The sequence below is a fragment of the Entelurus aequoreus genome, linkage group LG06, assembly GCF_033978785.1.
Source record: "Entelurus aequoreus isolate RoL-2023_Sb linkage group LG06, RoL_Eaeq_v1.1, whole genome shotgun sequence".
NCBI lineage: Eukaryota > Metazoa > Chordata > Actinopteri > Syngnathiformes > Syngnathidae > Entelurus > Entelurus aequoreus.
In genome coordinates this window covers 2044676-2062802 of record NC_084736.1, presented here as the reverse complement: position 1 = coordinate 2062802, position 18127 = coordinate 2044676, and the positions used below count along the sequence as shown (strand labels likewise).

At 43.2% G+C, this 18127-nt stretch overlaps 1 protein-coding gene across 2 annotated transcripts in view; it reads right to left on the bottom strand.

Moving 5' to 3' along the window:
- The window catches only part of rhbdf1a (rhomboid 5 homolog 1a (Drosophila)), a 112507-nt gene that overhangs the window by 14221 nt on the left and 80159 nt on the right, over nt 1–18127 (bottom strand). For both annotated transcript variants that reach the window (XM_062049783.1, XM_062049784.1), the window contains 6 exons: nt 14440–14691; nt 14270–14381; nt 12430–12504; nt 8022–8183; nt 7854–7954; nt 6082–6145 (listed from right to left, as the gene is read on the bottom strand). In XM_062049783.1, coding sequence (XP_061905767.1) covers nt 6082–6145; nt 7854–7954; nt 8022–8183; nt 12430–12504; nt 14270–14381; nt 14440–14691 — 766 coding nt within the window. The remainder of the gene's footprint in view (nt 1–6081; nt 6146–7853; nt 7955–8021; nt 8184–12429; nt 12505–14269; nt 14382–14439; nt 14692–18127) is intronic.

Here is an 18127-nt window from a genome sequence, read left to right as displayed (position 1 = left end):
TGCCCGGCCATGGAAAGCCATTCCATGAAGCTCTCTGCGTACTGTACGTGGGCTAATTGGAAGGTGACATGAAGTGTGTAGCAAGTGACTGTGCAGAAAGTCTGTGCACTATGCTGACCTCTCTGTCAGTTTACCTGGCCTACCACTTTGCACTATGCTGACCTCTCTGTCACTTTACCTGGCCTACCACTTTGCACTATGCTGACCTCTCTGTCACTTTACCTGGCCTACCACTTTGCACTATGCTGACCTCTCTGTCACTTTACCTGGCCTACCACTTTGCACTATGCTGACCTCTCTGTCACTTTACCTGGCCTACCACTTTGCACTATGCTGACCTCTCTGTCACTTTACCTGGCCTACCACTTTGCACTATGCTAACCTCTCTGGCACTTTACCTGGCCTACCACTTTGCACTATGCTGACCTCTCTGGCACTTTACCTGGCATACCACTTTGCACTATGCTGACCTCTCTGGCACTTTACCTGGCCTACCACTTTGTACTATGCTGACCTCTCTGGCACTTTACCTGGCCTACCACTTTGCACTATGCTGACCTCTCTGTCACTTTACCTGGCCTACCACTTTGTACTATGCTGACCTCTCTGGCACTTTACCTGGCCTACCACTTTGCACTATGCTGACCTCTCTGGCACTTTACCTGGCCTACCACTTTGCACTATGCTGACCTCTCTGTCACTTTACCTGGCCTACCACTTTGCACTATGCTGACCTCTCTGTCACTTTACCTGGCCTACCACTTTGCACTATGCTGACCTCTCTGTCACTTTACCTGGCCTACCACTTTGCACTATGCTGACCTCTCTGTCACTTTACCTGGCCTACCACTTTGCACTATGCTAACCTCTCTGGCACTTTACCTGGCCTACCACTTTGCACTATGCTGACCTCTCTGTCACTTTACCTGGCCTACCACTTTGCACTATGCTGACCTCTCTGTCACTTTACCTGGCCTACCACTTTGCACTATGCTGACCTCTCTGTCACTTTACCTGGCCTACCACTTTGCACTATGCTGACCTCTCTGTCACTTTACCTGGCCTACCACTTTGCACTATGCTGACCTCTCTGTCACTTTACCTGGCCTACCACTTTGCACTATGCTGACCTCTCTGGCACTTTACCTGGCCTACCACTTTGCACTATGCTGACCTCTCTGTCACTTTACCTGGCCTACCACTTTGCACTATGCTGACCTCTCTGTCACTTTACCTGGCCTACCACTTTGCACTATGCTGACCTCTCTGTCACTTTACCTGGCCTACCACTTTGCACTATGCTGACCTCTCTGTCACTTTACCTGGCCTACCACTTTGCACTATGCTGACCTCTCTGTCACTTTACCTGGCCTACCACTTTGCACTATGCTGACCTCTCTGTCACTTTACCTGGCCTACCACTTTGCACTATGCTGACCTCTCTGTCACTTTACCTGGCCTACCACTTTGCACTATGCTGACCTCTCTGTCACTTTACCTGGCCTACCACTTTGCACTATGCTAACCTCTCTGGCACTTTACCTGGCCTACCACTTTGCACTATGCTGACCTCTCTGGCACTTTACCTGGCATACCACTTTGCACTATGCTGACCTCTCTGGCACTTTACCTGGCCTACCACTTTGTACTATGCTGACCTCTCTGGCACTTTACCTGGCCTACCACTTTGCACTATGCTGACCTCTCTGTCACTTTACCTGGCCTACCACTTTGTACTATGCTGACCTCTCTGGCACTTTACCTGGCCTACCACTTTGCACTATGCTGACCTCTCTGTCACTTTACCTGGCCTACCACTTTGCACTATGCTAACCTCTCTGGCACTTTACCTGGCCTACCACTTTGCACTATGCTGACCTCTCTGGCACTTTACCTGGCCTACCACTTTGCACTATGCTGACCTCTCTGGCACTTTACCTGGCCTACCACTTTGCACTATGCTGACCTCTCTGTCACTTTACCTGGCCTACCACTTTGCACTATGCTGACCTCTCTGTCACTTTACCTGGCCTACCACTTTGCACTATGCTGACCTCTCTGTCACTTTACCTGGCCTACCACTTTGCACTATGCTGACCTCTCTGGCACTTTACCTGGCCTACCACTTTGCACTATGCTGACCTCTCTGTCACTTTACCTGGCCTACCACTTTGCACTATGCTGACCTCTCTGTCACTTTACCTGGCCTACCACTTTGCACTATGCTGACCTCTCTGTCACTTTACCTGGCCTACCACTTTGCACTATGCTGACCTCTCTGTCACTTTACCTGGCCTACCACTTTGCACTATGCTGACCTCTCTGTCACTTTACCTGGCCTACCACTTTGCACTATGCTGACCTCTCTGTCACTTTACCTGGCCTACCACTTTGCACTATGCTGACCTCTCTGTCACTTTACCTGGCCTACCACTTTGCACTATGCTGACCTCTCTGTCACTTTACCTGGCCTACCACTTTGCACTATGCTAACCTCTCTGGCACTTTACCTGGCCTACCACTTTGCACTATGCTGACCTCTCTGGCACTTTACCTGGCATACCACTTTGCACTATGCTGACCTCTCTGGCACTTTACCTGGCCTACCACTTTGTACTATGCTGACCTCTCTGGCACTTTACCTGGCCTACCACTTTGCACTATGCTGACCTCTCTGTCACTTTACCTGGCCTACCACTTTGTACTATGCTGACCTCTCTGGCACTTTACCTGGCCTACCACTTTGCACTATGCTGACCTCTCTGTCACTTTACCTGGCCTACCACTTTGCACTATGCTAACCTCTCTGGCACTTTACCTGGCCTACCACTTTGCACTATGCTGACCTCTCTGGCACTTTACCTGGCCTACCACTTTGCACTATGCTGACCTCTCTGGCACTTTACCTGGCCTACCACTTTGCACTATGCTGACCTCTCTGTCACTTTACCTGGCCTACCACTTTGCACTATGCTGACCTCTCTGTCACTTTACCTGGCCTACCACTTTGCACTATGCTGACCTCTCTGTCACTTTACCTGGCCTACCACTTTGCACTATGCTGACCTCTCTGTCACTTTACCTGGCCTACCACTTTGCACTATGCTGACCTCTCTGTCACTTTACCTGGCCTACCACTTTGCACTATGCTGACCTCTCTGTCACTTTACCTGGCCTACCACTTTGCACTATGCTGACCTCTCTGTCACTTTACCTGGCCTACCACTTTGCACTATGCTGACCTCTCTGGCACTTTACCTGGCCTACCACTTTGCACTATGCTGACCTCTCTGTCACTTTACCTGGCCTACCACTTTGCACTATGCTGACCTCTCTGTCACTTTACCTGGCCTACCACTTTGCACTATGCTGACCTCTCTGTCACTTTACCTGGCCTACCACTTTGCACTATGCTGACCTCTCTGTCACTTTACCTGGCCTACCACTTTGCACTATGCTGACCTCTCTGTCACTTTACCTGGCCTACCACTTTGCACTATGCTGACCTCTCTGTCACTTTACCTGGCCTACCACTTTGCACTATGCTGACCTCTCTGTCACTTTACCTGGCCTACCACTTTGCACTATGCTGACCTCTCTGTCACTTTACCTGGCCTACCACTTTGCACTATGCTAACCTCTCTGGCACTTTACCTGGCCTACCACTTTGCACTATGCTGACCTCTCTGGCACTTTACCTGGCATACCACTTTGCACTATGCTGACCTCTCTGGCACTTTACCTGGCCTACCACTTTGTACTATGCTGACCTCTCTGGCACTTTACCTGGCCTACCACTTTGCACTATGCTGACCTCTCTGTCACTTTACCTGGCCTACCACTTTGTACTATGCTGACCTCTCTGGCACTTTACCTGGCCTACCACTTTGCACTATGCTGACCTCTCTGTCACTTTACCTGGCCTACCACTTTGCACTATGCTAACCTCTCTGGCACTTTACCTGGCCTACCACTTTGCACTATGCTGACCTCTCTGGCACTTTACCTGGCCTACCACTTTGCACTATGCTGACCTCTCTGGCACTTTACCTGGCCTACCACTTTGCACTATGCTGACCTCTCTGTCACTTTACCTGGCCTACCACTTTGCACTATGCTGACCTCTCTGTCACTTTACCTGGCCTACCACTTTGCACTATGCTGACCTCTCTGTCACTTTACCTGGCCTACCACTTTGCACTATGCTGACCTCTCTGGCACTTTACCTGGCCTACCACTTTGCACTATGCTGACCTCTCTGTCACTTTACCTGGCCTACCACTTTGCACTATGCTGACCTCTCTGTCACTTTACCTGGCCTACCACTTTGCACTATGCTGACCTCTCTGTCACTTTACCTGGCCTACCACTTTGCACTATGCTGACCTCTCTGTCACTTTACCTGGCCTACCACTTTGCACTATGCTGACCTCTCTGTCACTTTACCTGGCCTACCACTTTGCACTATGCTGACCTCTCTGTCACTTTACCTGGCCTACCACTTTGCACTATGCTGACCTCTCTGGCACTTTACCTGGCCTACCACTTTGCACTATGCTGACCTCTCTGGCACTTTACTTGCTGTTGTTCCCAAACTCTTCACTTTTCTTAGAATAAAGTGGACTTTGGAATATTTAGGACTGCATTTGTTGGCATCCTATGACAGTTCCAGAGAGCGGCCCATTCTTCCACAGAAATAGTCTCCATGCCTAAGTGCTGGATTGGATACACCTGTGATTAGTGATTAGTGATTAGTGATTAGTGATTAGTGATTAGTGATTGTCATCACTTGGATGGCTGGCCAAATACTTTTGGCAATATAGTGTATTTGCAAGCGGGAAGAAGTTCCGAATAGCAACCAGCTTCCTGGTGTTGAACATTGCCCAACAATCAACAGAGTTCTTGCTCTTCACAGCAAATAGTCGGTGAAAATGTTCATTTGAAATCAAAAGTGTTCTTGGCCGGCAAAAAGTGAAGCTTGGTTCAGAATTGTGAAATATTTCTGGATCTTTTAGAATGGATGGAGTTCTTGCTCTGACAGAAATAGTCCCTGATGTTGTTGAATTCCAATCAAGTCTGTGAAAATGTGTTTGTTTTAAATCAATAGAGTTCTTGCTCTGACAGAAATAGTCCCTGATGTTGTTGAATTCCAATCAAGTCTGTGAAAATGTCTTTGTTTTAAATCAATAGAGTTCTTGCTCTGACAGAAATAGTCCCTGATGTTGTTGAATTCCAATCAAGTCTGTGAAAATGTCTTTGTTTTAAATCAATAGAGTTCTTGCTCTGACAGAAATAGTCCCTGATGTTGTTGAATTCCAATCAAGTCTGTGAAAATGTCTTTGTTTTAAATCAATAGAGTTCTTGCTCTGACAGAAATAGTCCCTGATGTTGTTGAATTCCAATCAAGTCTGTGAAAATGTCTTTGTTTTAAATCAATAGAGTTCTTGCTCTGACAGGGAATCCCTAAAAACGTGTTAATAGGATTCTTGCTGGACAGGGAAACAAGTACATGAAAAAATGTTCATTCAAGAACAGAGAAATAGTGCTTAGAATGTGTTTGATTAAAATCAATTGGGTTCTTGCTCTGACAGAAAAAAGTCCCCGAAAATGTGTTAATTGGGTAATATGGCTTCTTGCTCTGACAGACATATTTGACCAGGAATTGTTTATTCCAAATCAATAGGGTTGTTGCTCTTACGGAGAAATAGTCCCTGAAAATGTGTTTATCCAACATAAATAGAGTTCTTGCATAAACAGGAAAAGTTTCTGAAAATGTTTCGATTTGAAACAAATAGGCTTCTTTTTCCCTGAAACTGTTTTAATTCCCAATCAAATTGGTTGTGAAATACAACTTACATTTAGACATTGCTTAAAATCAATAGGATCCTTGGTTTGACAGGAAATATGTTCAACAAAAATGCCTGCAAACAGGACAAGGTTTAGATTGAAAATCAATAAGGTCTTGCTCTGACACAAAACAAGTTGATTGATGATTGTTACATGGAAAATCATGTAAGAGTAGCATGCTAGTTAGCAACAAACAAGCTAATAAAAGCAATAGTATTCTGTCATAGCACTCACTGGCCACTTGGTGATGTCATCAGGCCACTCGTGAGGAGAGACAGAGGCAGGCTCCAGACATATCCTGAAATAACAACAAAGAAATACTAATGCTGTACAATATAATGATGTACACTAATGTACAGTATAATGATGTACAGTATAATGATGTACATTAGTGTATAATGATGTACAATGTGTATATTGGTGTACAATAATGTACAGTATAATGATGTACATTGGTGTACAATGATGCACAGTATAATGATGTATAATGGTGTGTAATGATGTATAATGTTGTATAATGGTGTATAATGGTGTGTAATGATGTATAATGGTGTATAATGGTGTGTAATGTTGTATAATGGTGTATAATGGTGTGTAATGATGTATAATGGTGTATAATGGTGTGTAATGATGTATAATGTTGTATAATGGTGTATAATGGTGTGTAATGATGTATAATGGTGTATAATGGTGTGTAATGATGTATAATGGTGTGTAATGATGTATAATGATGTATAATGATGTATAATGGTGTATAATGATGTATAATGATGTATAATGATGTATAATGATGTATAATGGTGTGTAATGATGTATAATGGTGTGTAATGATGTATAATGGTGTATAATGATGTATAATGGTGTATAATGGTGTATAATGATGTATAATTATGTATAATGATGTACAGTACAATGATGTTCAGTGGTCTCCTTACAGTGACAGCATTTCACTTACATTTATGTCAATTTTCTCAAATTATTTAGCATTTTTTTTAGCGTCTTGTGTTTTATTGTCCAATTATGTGACGAGGTTTGTGGTTACGTTTATTTACTTGACTTTGTTTGTTGGTTGTAGTGATTATTGATGTCAATACTGTGTCAATACTGTGTCAAATAAAAAGTAGTCATGCTCTTTTTTCACTCATCTGCTTCACCGTCACAAGCTCGGGAGTTTGTATGCATGTTGTGTGAGCCAATAATCATTGTTTACTTTCTTATATTTACATCATCATTGTTTACTTTCTTATATTTACATCATCATTGTTTACATTCTTATATTTACATCATCATTGTTTACTTTCTTATATTTACATCATCATTGTTTACTTTCTTATATTTACATCATCATTGTTTACATTCTTATATTTACATCATCATTGTTTACTTTCTTATATTTACATCATCATTGTTTACTTTCTTATATTTACATCATCATTGTTTTACATCATTATATTTACATCATCATGAGAAGCCATGATAGAAATCTAAATAAAAATGTGATGAATTGTCCAGCCCTACAGTATGGTGGTGGTCCTGATGGTGTATTAAGGTGCATATTGAAGTATAAAGCAGGTACCTGATGGTGTATTAAGGTGCATATTGAAGTATAAAGCAGGTACCTGATGGTGTATTAAGGTGCATATTGAAGTATAAAGCAGGTACCTGATGGTGTATTAAGGTGCATATTGAAGTATAAAGCAGGTACCTGATGGTGTATTAAGGTGCATATTGAAGTATAAAGCAGGTACCTGATGGTGTATTAAGGTGCATATTGAAGTATAAAGCAGGTACCTGATGGTGTATTAAGGTGCATATTGAAGTATAAAGCAGGTACCTGATGGTGTATTAAGGTGCATATTGAAGTATAAAGCAGGTACCTGATGGTGTATTAAGGTGCATATTGAAGTACAAAGCAGGTACCTGATGGTGTATTAAGGTGCATATTGAAGTACAAAGCAGGTACCTGATGGTGTAATAAGGTGCATATTGAAGTACAAAGCAGGTACCTGGGGTCCTGATGGCAGACAGAACCATACTGCCTGTCTTTGCCATTGAGGTGAGGCACGCTGGAATGGTGCGGCCACTTCACCCACACAGCCAGAGTGCTCTGCAGGACACGCAGGAGAGGTAAGAATCCCTCACCCTGTCACAAGTGGAGATGTGTATGTACCCACTGAGCACTCTTCCTCGGAGGTTTGCACGCAGCCTGAGCGGTCGTTACGCACGCAGCACGCAGAGTTGCGTTCCATGGCTCCTTTGTCCCTGATGAAGTCACGCACCTGCTCGTCCTGCCTCATGCACGGAGAGTATTTGGCCCCCAAGTGGATCAGATCCTCCTGTGGGTGGCAGTAGAGAGTGGGGTCAGGGCCACTAACAAGGCTGCACTGCCATCTGCTGGACAAGGTGCGTCACTGCATAACTTGCTGACTAACAAGGCTGCACTGCCATCTGCTGGACAAGGTGCGTCACTGCATAACTTGCTGACTAACAAGGCTGCACTGCCATCTGCTGGACAAGGTGCGTCACTGCATAACTTGCTGACTAACAAGGCTGCACTGCCATCTGCTGGACAAGGTGCGTCACTGCATAACTTGCTGACTAACAAGGCTGCACTGCCATCTGCTGGACAAGGTGCGTCACTGCATAACTTGCTGACTAACAAGGCTGCACTGCCATCTGCTGGACAAGGTGCGTCACTGCATAACTTGCTGACTAACAAGGCTGCACTGCCATCTGCTGGACAAGGTGCGTCACTGCATAACTTGCTGACTTAAAAGGCTGCACTGCCATCTGCTGGACAAGGTGCGTCACTGCATAACTTGCTGACTAACAAGGCTGCACTGCCATCTGCTGGACAAGGTGCGTCACTGCATAACTTGCTGACTAACAAGGCTGCACTACCATCTGCTGGACAAGGTGCGTCACTGCATAACTTGCTGACTAACAAGGCTGCACTGCCATCTGCTGGACAAGGTGCGTCACTGCATAACTTGCTGACTAACAAGGCTGCACTGCCATCTGCTGGACAAGGTGCGTCACTGCATAACTTGCTGACTAATAAGGCTGCACTACCATCTGCTGGACAAGGTGCGTCACTGCATAACTTGCTGACTAACAAGGCTGCACTGCCATCTGCTGGACAAGGTGCGTCACTGCATAACTTGCTGACTAACAAGGCTGCACTGCCATCTGCTGGACAAGGTGCGTCACTGCATAACTTGCTGACTAATAAGGCTGCACTACCATCTGCTGGACAAGGTGCGTCACTGCATAACTTGCTGACTAACAAGGCTGCACTGCCATCTGCTGGACAAGGTGCGTCACTGCATAACTTGCTGACTAACAAGGCTGCACTGCCATCTGCTGGACAAGGTGCGTCCCTGCATAACTTGCTGACTAACAAGGCTGCACTGCCATCTGCTGGACAAGGTGCGTCCCTGCATAACTTGCTGACTAACAAGGCTGCACTGCCATCTGCTGGACAAGGTGCGTCACTGCATAACTTGCTGACTAACAAGGCTGCACTGCCATCTGCTGGACAAGGTGCGTCACTGCATAACTTGCTGACTAATAAGGCTGCACTGCCATCTGCTGGACAAGGTGCGTCACTGCATAACTTGCTGACTAACAAGGCTGCACTGCCATCTGCTGGACAAGGTGCGTCACTGCATAACTTGCTGACTAACAAGGCTGCACTGCCATCTGCTGGACAAGGTGCGTCTCTGCATTACTTGCTGACTAACAAGGCTGCACTGCCATCTGCTGGACAAGGTGCGTCACTGCATAACTTGCTGACTAACAAGGCTGCACTGCCATCTGCTGGACAAGGTGCGTCACTGCATAACTTGCTGACTAACAAGACTGCACTGCCATCTGCTGGACAAGGTGCGTCACTGCATAACTTGCTGACTAACAAGACTGCACTGCCATCTGCTGGACAAGGTGCGTCACTGCATAACTTGCTGACTAACAAGGCTGCACTGCCATCTGCTGGACAAGGTGCGTCACTGCATAACTTGCTGACTAACAAGACTGCACTGCCATCTGCTGGACAAGGTGCGTCACTGCATAACTTGCTGACTAACAAGGCTGCACTGCCATCTGCTGGACAAGGTGCGTCACTGCATAACTTGCTGACTAACAAGGCTGCACTGCCATCTGCTGGACAAGGTGCGTCACTGCATAACTTGCTGACTAACAAGGCTGCACTGCCATCTGCTGGACAAGGTGCGTCACTGCATAACTTGCTGACTTAAAAGGCTGCACTGCCATCTGCTGGACAAGGTGCGTCACTGCATAACTTGCTGACTAACAAGGCTGCACTGCCATCTGCTGGACAAGGTGCGTCACTGCATAACTTGCTGACTAACAAGGCTGCACTGCCATCTGCTGGACAAGGTGCGTCCCTGCATAACTTGCTGACTAACAAGGCTGCACTGCCATCTGCTGGACAAGGTGCGTCACTGCATAACTTGCTGACTAACAAGGCTGCACTGCCATCTGCTGGACAAGGTGCGTCACTGCATAACTTGCTGACTAAGAAGGCTGCACTGCCATCTGCTGGACAAGGTGCGTCACTGCATAACTTGCTGACTAACAAGGCTGCACTGCCATCTGCTGGACAAGGTGCGTCACTGCATAACTTGCTGACTAACAAGGCTGCACTGCCATCTGCTGGACAAGGTGCGTCACTGCATAACTTGCTGACTAACAAGGCTGCACTGCCATCTGCTGGACAAGGTGCGTCACTGCATAACTTGCTGACTAATAAGGCTGCACTGCCATCTGCTGGACAAGGTGCGTCACTGCATAACTTGCTGACTAACAAGGCTGCACTGCCATCTGCTGGACAAGGTGCGTCACTGCATAACTTGCTGACTAACAAGGCTGCACTGCCATCTGCTGGACAAGGTGCGTCACTGCATAACTTGCTGACTAACAAGGCTGCACTGCCATCTGCTGGACAAGGTGCGTCACTGCATAACTTGCTGACTAATAAGGCTGCACTGCCATCTGCTGGACAAGGTGCGTCACTGCATAACTTGCTGACTAATAAGGCTGCACTGCCATCTGCTGGACAAGGTGCGTCACTGCATAACTTGCTGACTAATAAGGCTGCACTGCCATCTGCTGGACAAGGTGCGTCACTGCATAACTTGCTGACTAATAAGGCTGCACTGCCATCTGCTGGACAAGGTGCGTCACTGCATAACTTGCTGACTAACAAGGCTGCACTGCCATCTGCTGGACAAGGTGCGTCACTGCATAACTTGCTGACTAACAAGGCTGCACTGCCATCTGCTGGACAAGGTGCGTCACTGCATAACTTGCTGACTAACAAGGCTGCACTGCCATCTGCTGGACAAGGTGCGTCCCTGCATAACTTGCTGACTAACAAGGCTGCACTGCCATCTGCTGGACAAGGTGCGTCACTGCATAACTTGCTGACTAACAAGGCTGCACTGCCATCTGCTGGACAAGGTGCGTCACTGCATAACTTGCTGACTAACAAGGCTGCACTGCCATCTGCTGGACAAGGTGCGTCACTGCATAACTTGCTGACTAACAAGGCTGCACTGCCATCTGCTGGACAAGGTGCGTCACTGCATAACTTGCTGACTAACAAGGCTGCACTGCCATCTGCTGGACAAGGTGCGTCACTGCATAACTTGCTGACTAACAAGGCTGCACTGCCATCTGCTGGACAAGGTGCGTCACTGCATAACTTGCTGACTAAGAAGGCTGCACTGCCATCTGCTGGACAAGGTGCGTCACTGCATAACTTGCTGACTAACAAGGCTGCACTGCCATCTGCTGGACAAGGTGCGTCACTGCATAACTTGCTGACTAACAAGGCTGCACTGCCATCTGCTGGACAAGGTGCGTCCCTGCATAACTTGCTGACTAACAAGGCTGCACTGCCATCTGCTGGACAAGGTGCGTCACTGCATAACTTGCTGACTAACAAGGCTGCACTGCCATCTGCTGGACAAGGTGCGTCACTGCATAACTTGCTGACTAACAAGGCTGCACTGCCATCTGCTGGAGAAGGTGCGTCCCTGCATAACTTGCTGACTAACAAGGCTGCACTGCCATCTGCTGGAGAAGGTGCGTCCCTGCATAACTTGCTGACTAACAAGGCTGCACTGCCATCTGCTGGACAAGGTGCGTCACTGCATAACTTGCTGACTAACAAGGCTGCACTGCCATCTGCTGGACAAGGTGCGTCACTGCATAACTTGCTGACTAATAAGGCTGCACTGCCATCTGCTGGACAAGGTGCGTCACTGCATAACTTGCTGACTAATAAGGCTGCACTGCCATCTGCTGGACAAGGTGCGTCACTGCATAACTTGCTGACTAACAAGGCTGCACTGCCATCTGCTGGACAAGGTGCGTCACTGCATAACTTGCTGACTAACAAGGCTGCACTGCCATCTGCTGGACAAGGTGCGTCACTGCATAACTTGCTGACTAACAAGGCTGCACTGCCATCTGCTGGACAAGGTGCGTCACTGCATAACTTGCTGACAAGTGGAAATAAACAAGCAAAATGGAACAACTTTAATTTCTTGTGCTTACCGAGCTCGGTCCGATCCAGAAGTTCTCCTGCTGCACAAACTTGACATTTTCGTACACACCTTTGTTTCTTAAAACCTGGGAGGTACATAAGATCATCTTTGGTAATGAATCCAGCACAATCATTATCACATGCACAGAATGATGGCTTCTCACCTTTGCTTATCTTCTTCTTCCTATGTTTACCAACTCTATACCATCTTTTACCATTTACCTACTTTTTTTTTTTACCTTCTCCTGCCTATGTCTACCATCTTATACCTACTTTTTTAAACATCTTCTACCAATGTTTACCTACTTTTTCTTACTTTCTCCTGCCTATGTTTACCTACTCTATACCATCTTTTACCTATGTTTACCTACTTTTTTGTACCTACTTTTGTTTGTTTGTTGAATCTGTTTTTATCTTTTTCTGCCTATGTTGAACTACTTTTTCAACCATATTTTAGCTACTTTTGACCACCTTTTACCTATTTTTACCCACTTTTTTAACCATCTTTGACCTACTTTGTTTACCTTCTTCTGCCTATGTTTACCTACTCTATACCATCATTTACCTACTTATTTTTTTTACCATCTTTTACCTATATTTAACCACTTTTTAAACTACATTTTACCTAATTTTTACCTTCCTCTGCATGTTTACCTACTCTATACCATCATTTACCTACTTATTTTTTTTTTTACCATCTTTTACCTATATTTAACCACTTTTCAAATTATATTTTACCTACTTTTTTTTTACCTTCTGCATGTTTACCTACTCTATACCATCTTTTACTATGTTCACCTACTTTTTTAAACATCTTTTACCTGTTTACCTACTTTTTCTTACCTTCTCCTGCCTGTTTACCTACTCTATACCATCATTTACCTACCTTTTTTTTAAAAACCATTTTTTACCTATATTTAACCACTTTTTTAACTGTCTTTTACCTACTTTTTTACCTTCTTACCGCTGTTTACCTACTCTATACCATTTTTTAAATCTATGTTTTGTTTACCTTCTGCATATGTTTACCTACTCTACACCATCATTTACCTACTTTTTTTTTTACCATCTTTTACCCATGTTTACCTACTTTTTTTTTTACCTTCTTATCGCTGTTTACCTACTCTATACCATTTGTATCTATGTTTCATTCACCTTCTTCTGCTTATTTTTGCGTACTTGTTTACCTTCGTCTGCTTAGGTTTAGCTACTTTATACCACCTTTTACCTATGTGTACCTTCTTCTGCCTGTTTACTTACTCTCTACCATATTTCACCAATGTTTACCGACTTGTTTAACTTCTTCTGCCTATTTACCTACTCTATACCATGTTTACCTACTCATTTACCTTCGTCTGCCTATGTTTACCTACTTTATTACCTATGTTGACCTTCTTCTACTTAGGCTTACCTACTTTACACCATATTTTACATATGACTTGTTTACCTTCTTCTGCCTATGTTTACCTTTTCTATAGCATATTTTACCCATGTTTACTTTTTTCTGCCCATGTTTACCTACTTTATACTATCTTTTACCTGTTAACCATCTTGTCTAGCATCTTCTGCCTATGTTTACCTACTTTGGTCTGCCTAGGTTGACCTACTCTCCACCATATTGACTGTAATCCATAATAATAATAATAATGATTATTAAGACTTACAGAATCAACCGTCTCGTGCTGGGAGAATAACTAGGTTGACCTACTTTACACCATATTGACTGTAATCCATAATAATAATAATAATGACTTACAGAATAAACCGTCTCGTGCTGGGAGAATAACTAGGTTGACCTACTTTACACCATATTGACTGTAATCCATAATAATAATGATTATTAAGACTTACAGAATCAACCGTCTCGTGCTGGGAGAAGCCCACCGGTGCGATCCCGTAGATGCAGACGGCCAGGATGGTGATGAGCAAGTGGACAAAGGTGATCCAGTAGGTAAAAAAAGGCCTGCAGGAAGGGTAGAGTTGATGAGGTCATCCAAGAAGGTGCGTCTGAAAGGATGCACCTGTGGTCGTCCATGTCTTCTATCTGTCTCTTCACGTAGCTGTCGATGCGCTTGCGGTACGTGCGGTTGGTCAGCTTGCCGACCATCCCCAGTCCGTACGGCCTCTTCTCCCGGGCGAAAAGCTTCTTGACGGGCACCACAATCCGCTGGCCGCGCCGCTGACCGTTGACACTCACCACCTCCTGGCGCAGGGGCACCTTCGGGGGGCCGGGCGTTCCTTCTTTGGCTTTCCTCCACCCGCGCTCTAAAGGCCTGAGTGACAAAAGATGTGTAAGAGGCAGTCAGAGACACTTTCATGTGCTTCACTTGTTAAATATGCTTTAAAACCCATGACGTCATCCTACAGTTTGCATAATTGGCCATGACACATGTGCATGTATTTGCCCCACAAATGAAAAGCTAATCTTACACATGAAACATTTCAAGCATTCCTTGCACCTTTACAGTAAGAACCCTTTGAATTCAGATAAATACATTTATATTTATACCTTTTTCTTCTTCTTTCTCACAAAAGTTTCAGTAAAACTAGCTGAAAAATGCACTTTTCTAGAAAACATCCAAAATATATATATATATATATATATATATATATATATATATATATATATATATATATATATATATATATATATATATATATATATATATATATATATATATATATATATATATAGTGCCATCCAGGGGAAGCACCGTCACACAACATATGAGGAACATCTTCAACCCTTTTTTATTTTTATTGAGACAAAGATTATTTATGTATTTAATGTTTGTATGCTTACTATGTGATATTATTTATTTGTTCACTGTTCTGTTACAGAGAACAAGGAGATGCGATAACATTGCTATGGAATGAAAAGGGGTGGGATTAAATAAGCTCTGCTTCTTCCTCCTCCTTTTCAGACGTGCTGTAATGAAAGTGGAAGTGTGTGTTGCATCACATTGTATCGCACGAATGTTCCACTCAAACTGGAACTGAACTGAAGTCCAATTGAACAAAGACAAGGGGGTGACTTGTCCAGGGTGTACTTTATTGATTCCCTCAGGAAAGCCCGCCTTCTGCCCGGGTGCTGCTGGGAAAGGCTCGTTCTCGCCCGTCCATGCTGACCGCACGTTGGCCAGGGGCTTGTGGGCAGCCTAGGACGGAGTCGGCTCTCTTGGTCTGCATCACGGAGGCCGCCGCTGTGTATGTGGGTGTTAAGATGCTCTTTTTGTCCATGTATCATTTATTAGTTATTTTGATCATTTTTTGTTTTTGATCATTTATGATTATTTGTTGCATTGGACTTTTGGTTGTATGTAGAAATAGTAATGCTGAGGTTGCATCACCTCTGTGCTCCTCACCGGCTCTTATGTCCTTTATTGTTTCCCTCCGTATGTTTTTGTCTACTTCTTTGTGACTGCACTGCAAGCACATGCTTTTGAAGAGTGGCAGCAGATCAAAGGAGTTTTCATCATTTCACATTAGAGCTACTGTGTGTCAAACTATTTCCCTTGTGGATCCATAAAGTTTGAGTGAGTCTGAGTCAAAAATACATGGAATGTGTAGACAGATACGTGCATGTCTTACAACAAAAATACAAGATTTAGTCTTCTTCTCAACTGAACCGGCACACTTTTCAGTATCATAACAATTTTTTTTCAAGAAAAACTGTAAAAAAAAAAAAAAAAGTTCATTACTTTTAATCTAAGCCTTTTCAAAAACTCTAATCAAGAAGAATTATAAAGGGCTGTTAAAAATACATGTTTAGGGAAATGTTTTCATTTTTTTTCTTACCAAAAATATCAAATTTCAGAAACGCACAAGCTTACACTTTGCAGGAGAATAAATAGAAAGTATACTGTGCCATGTAAAAGAAGCAGCACTAAATAAATAGAAAGTATACTGTGCCATGTAAAAGAAGCAGCACTAAATAAATAGAAAGTATACTGTGCCATGTAAAAGAAGCAGCACTAAATAAATAGAAAGTATACTGTGCCATGTATAAGAAGCAGCACTAAATAAATAGAAAGTATACTGTGCCATGTATAAGAAGCAGCACTAAATAAATAGAAAGTATACTGTGCCATGTAAAAGAAGCAGCACTAAATAAATAGAAAGTATACTGTGCCATGTAAAAGAAGCAGCACTAAATAAATAGAAAGTATACTGTGCCATGTAAAAGAAGCAGCACTAAATAAATAGAAAGTATACTGTGCCATGTATAAGAAGCAGCACTAAATAAATAGAAAGTATACTGTGCCATGTATAAGAAGCAGCACTAAATAAATAGAAAGTATACTGTGCCATGTATAAGAAGCAGCACTAAATAAATAGAAAGTATACTGTGCCATCTATAAGAAGCAGCACTAAATAAATAGAAAGTATACTGTGCCATGTATAAGAAGCAGCACTAAATAAATAGAAAGTATACTGTGCCATGTAAAAGAAGCAGCACTAAATAAATAGAAAGTATACTGTGCCATGTAAAAGAAGCAGCACTAAATAAATAGAAAGTATACTGTGCCATCTATAAGAAGCAGCACTAAATAAATAGAAAGTATACTGTGCCATGTAAAAGAAGCAGCACTAAATAAATAGAAAGTATACTGTGCCATGTATAAGAAGCAGCACTAAATAAATAGAAAGTATACTGTGCCATCTATAAGAAGCAGCACTAAATAAATAGAAAGTATACTGTGCCATGTAAAAGAAGCAGCACTAAATAAATAGAAAGTATACTGTGCCATGTATAAGAAGCAGCACTAAATAAATAGAAAGTATACTGTGCCATCTATAAGAAGCAGCACTAAATAAATAGAAAGTATACTGTGCCATGTAAAAGAAGCAGCACTAAATAAATAGAAAGTATACTGTGCCATGTAAAAGAAGCAGCACTAAATAAATAGAAAGTATACTGTGCCATGTAAAAGAAGCAGCACTAAATAAATAGAAAGTATACTGTGCCATGTATAAGAAGCAGCACTAAATAAATAGAAAGTATACTGTGCCATGTATAAGAAGCAGCACTAAATAAATAGAAAGTATACTGTGCCATGTATAAGAAGCAGCACTAAATAAATAGAAAGTATACTGTGCCATGTAAAAGAAGCAGCACTAAATAAATAGAAAGTATACTGTGCCATCTATAAGAAGCAGCACTAAATAAATAGAAAGTATACTGTGCCATGTATAAGAAGCATCACTAAATAAATAGAAAGTATACTGTGCCATGTATAAGAAGCAGCACTAAATAAATAGAAAGTATACTGTGCCATGTATAAGAAGCAGCACTAAATAAATAGAAAGTATACTGTGCCATGTATAAGAAGCAGCACTAAATAAATAGAAAGTATACTGTGCCATGTATAAGAAGCAGCACTAAATAAATAGAAAGTATACTGTGCCATGTATAAGAAGCAGCACTAAATAAATAGAAAGTATACTGTGCCATGTATAAGAAGCAGCACTAAATAAATAGAAAGTATACTGTGCCATGTAAAAGAAGCAGCACTAAATAAATAGAAAGTATACTGGGCCATGTAAAAGAAGCAGCACTAAATAAATAGAAAGTATACTGGGCCATGTATAAGAAGCAGCACTAAATAAATAGAAAGTATACTGTGCCATGTATAAGAAGCAGCACTAAATAAATACAAAGTATACTGTGCCATGTATAAGAAGCAGCACTAAATAAATAGAAAGTAT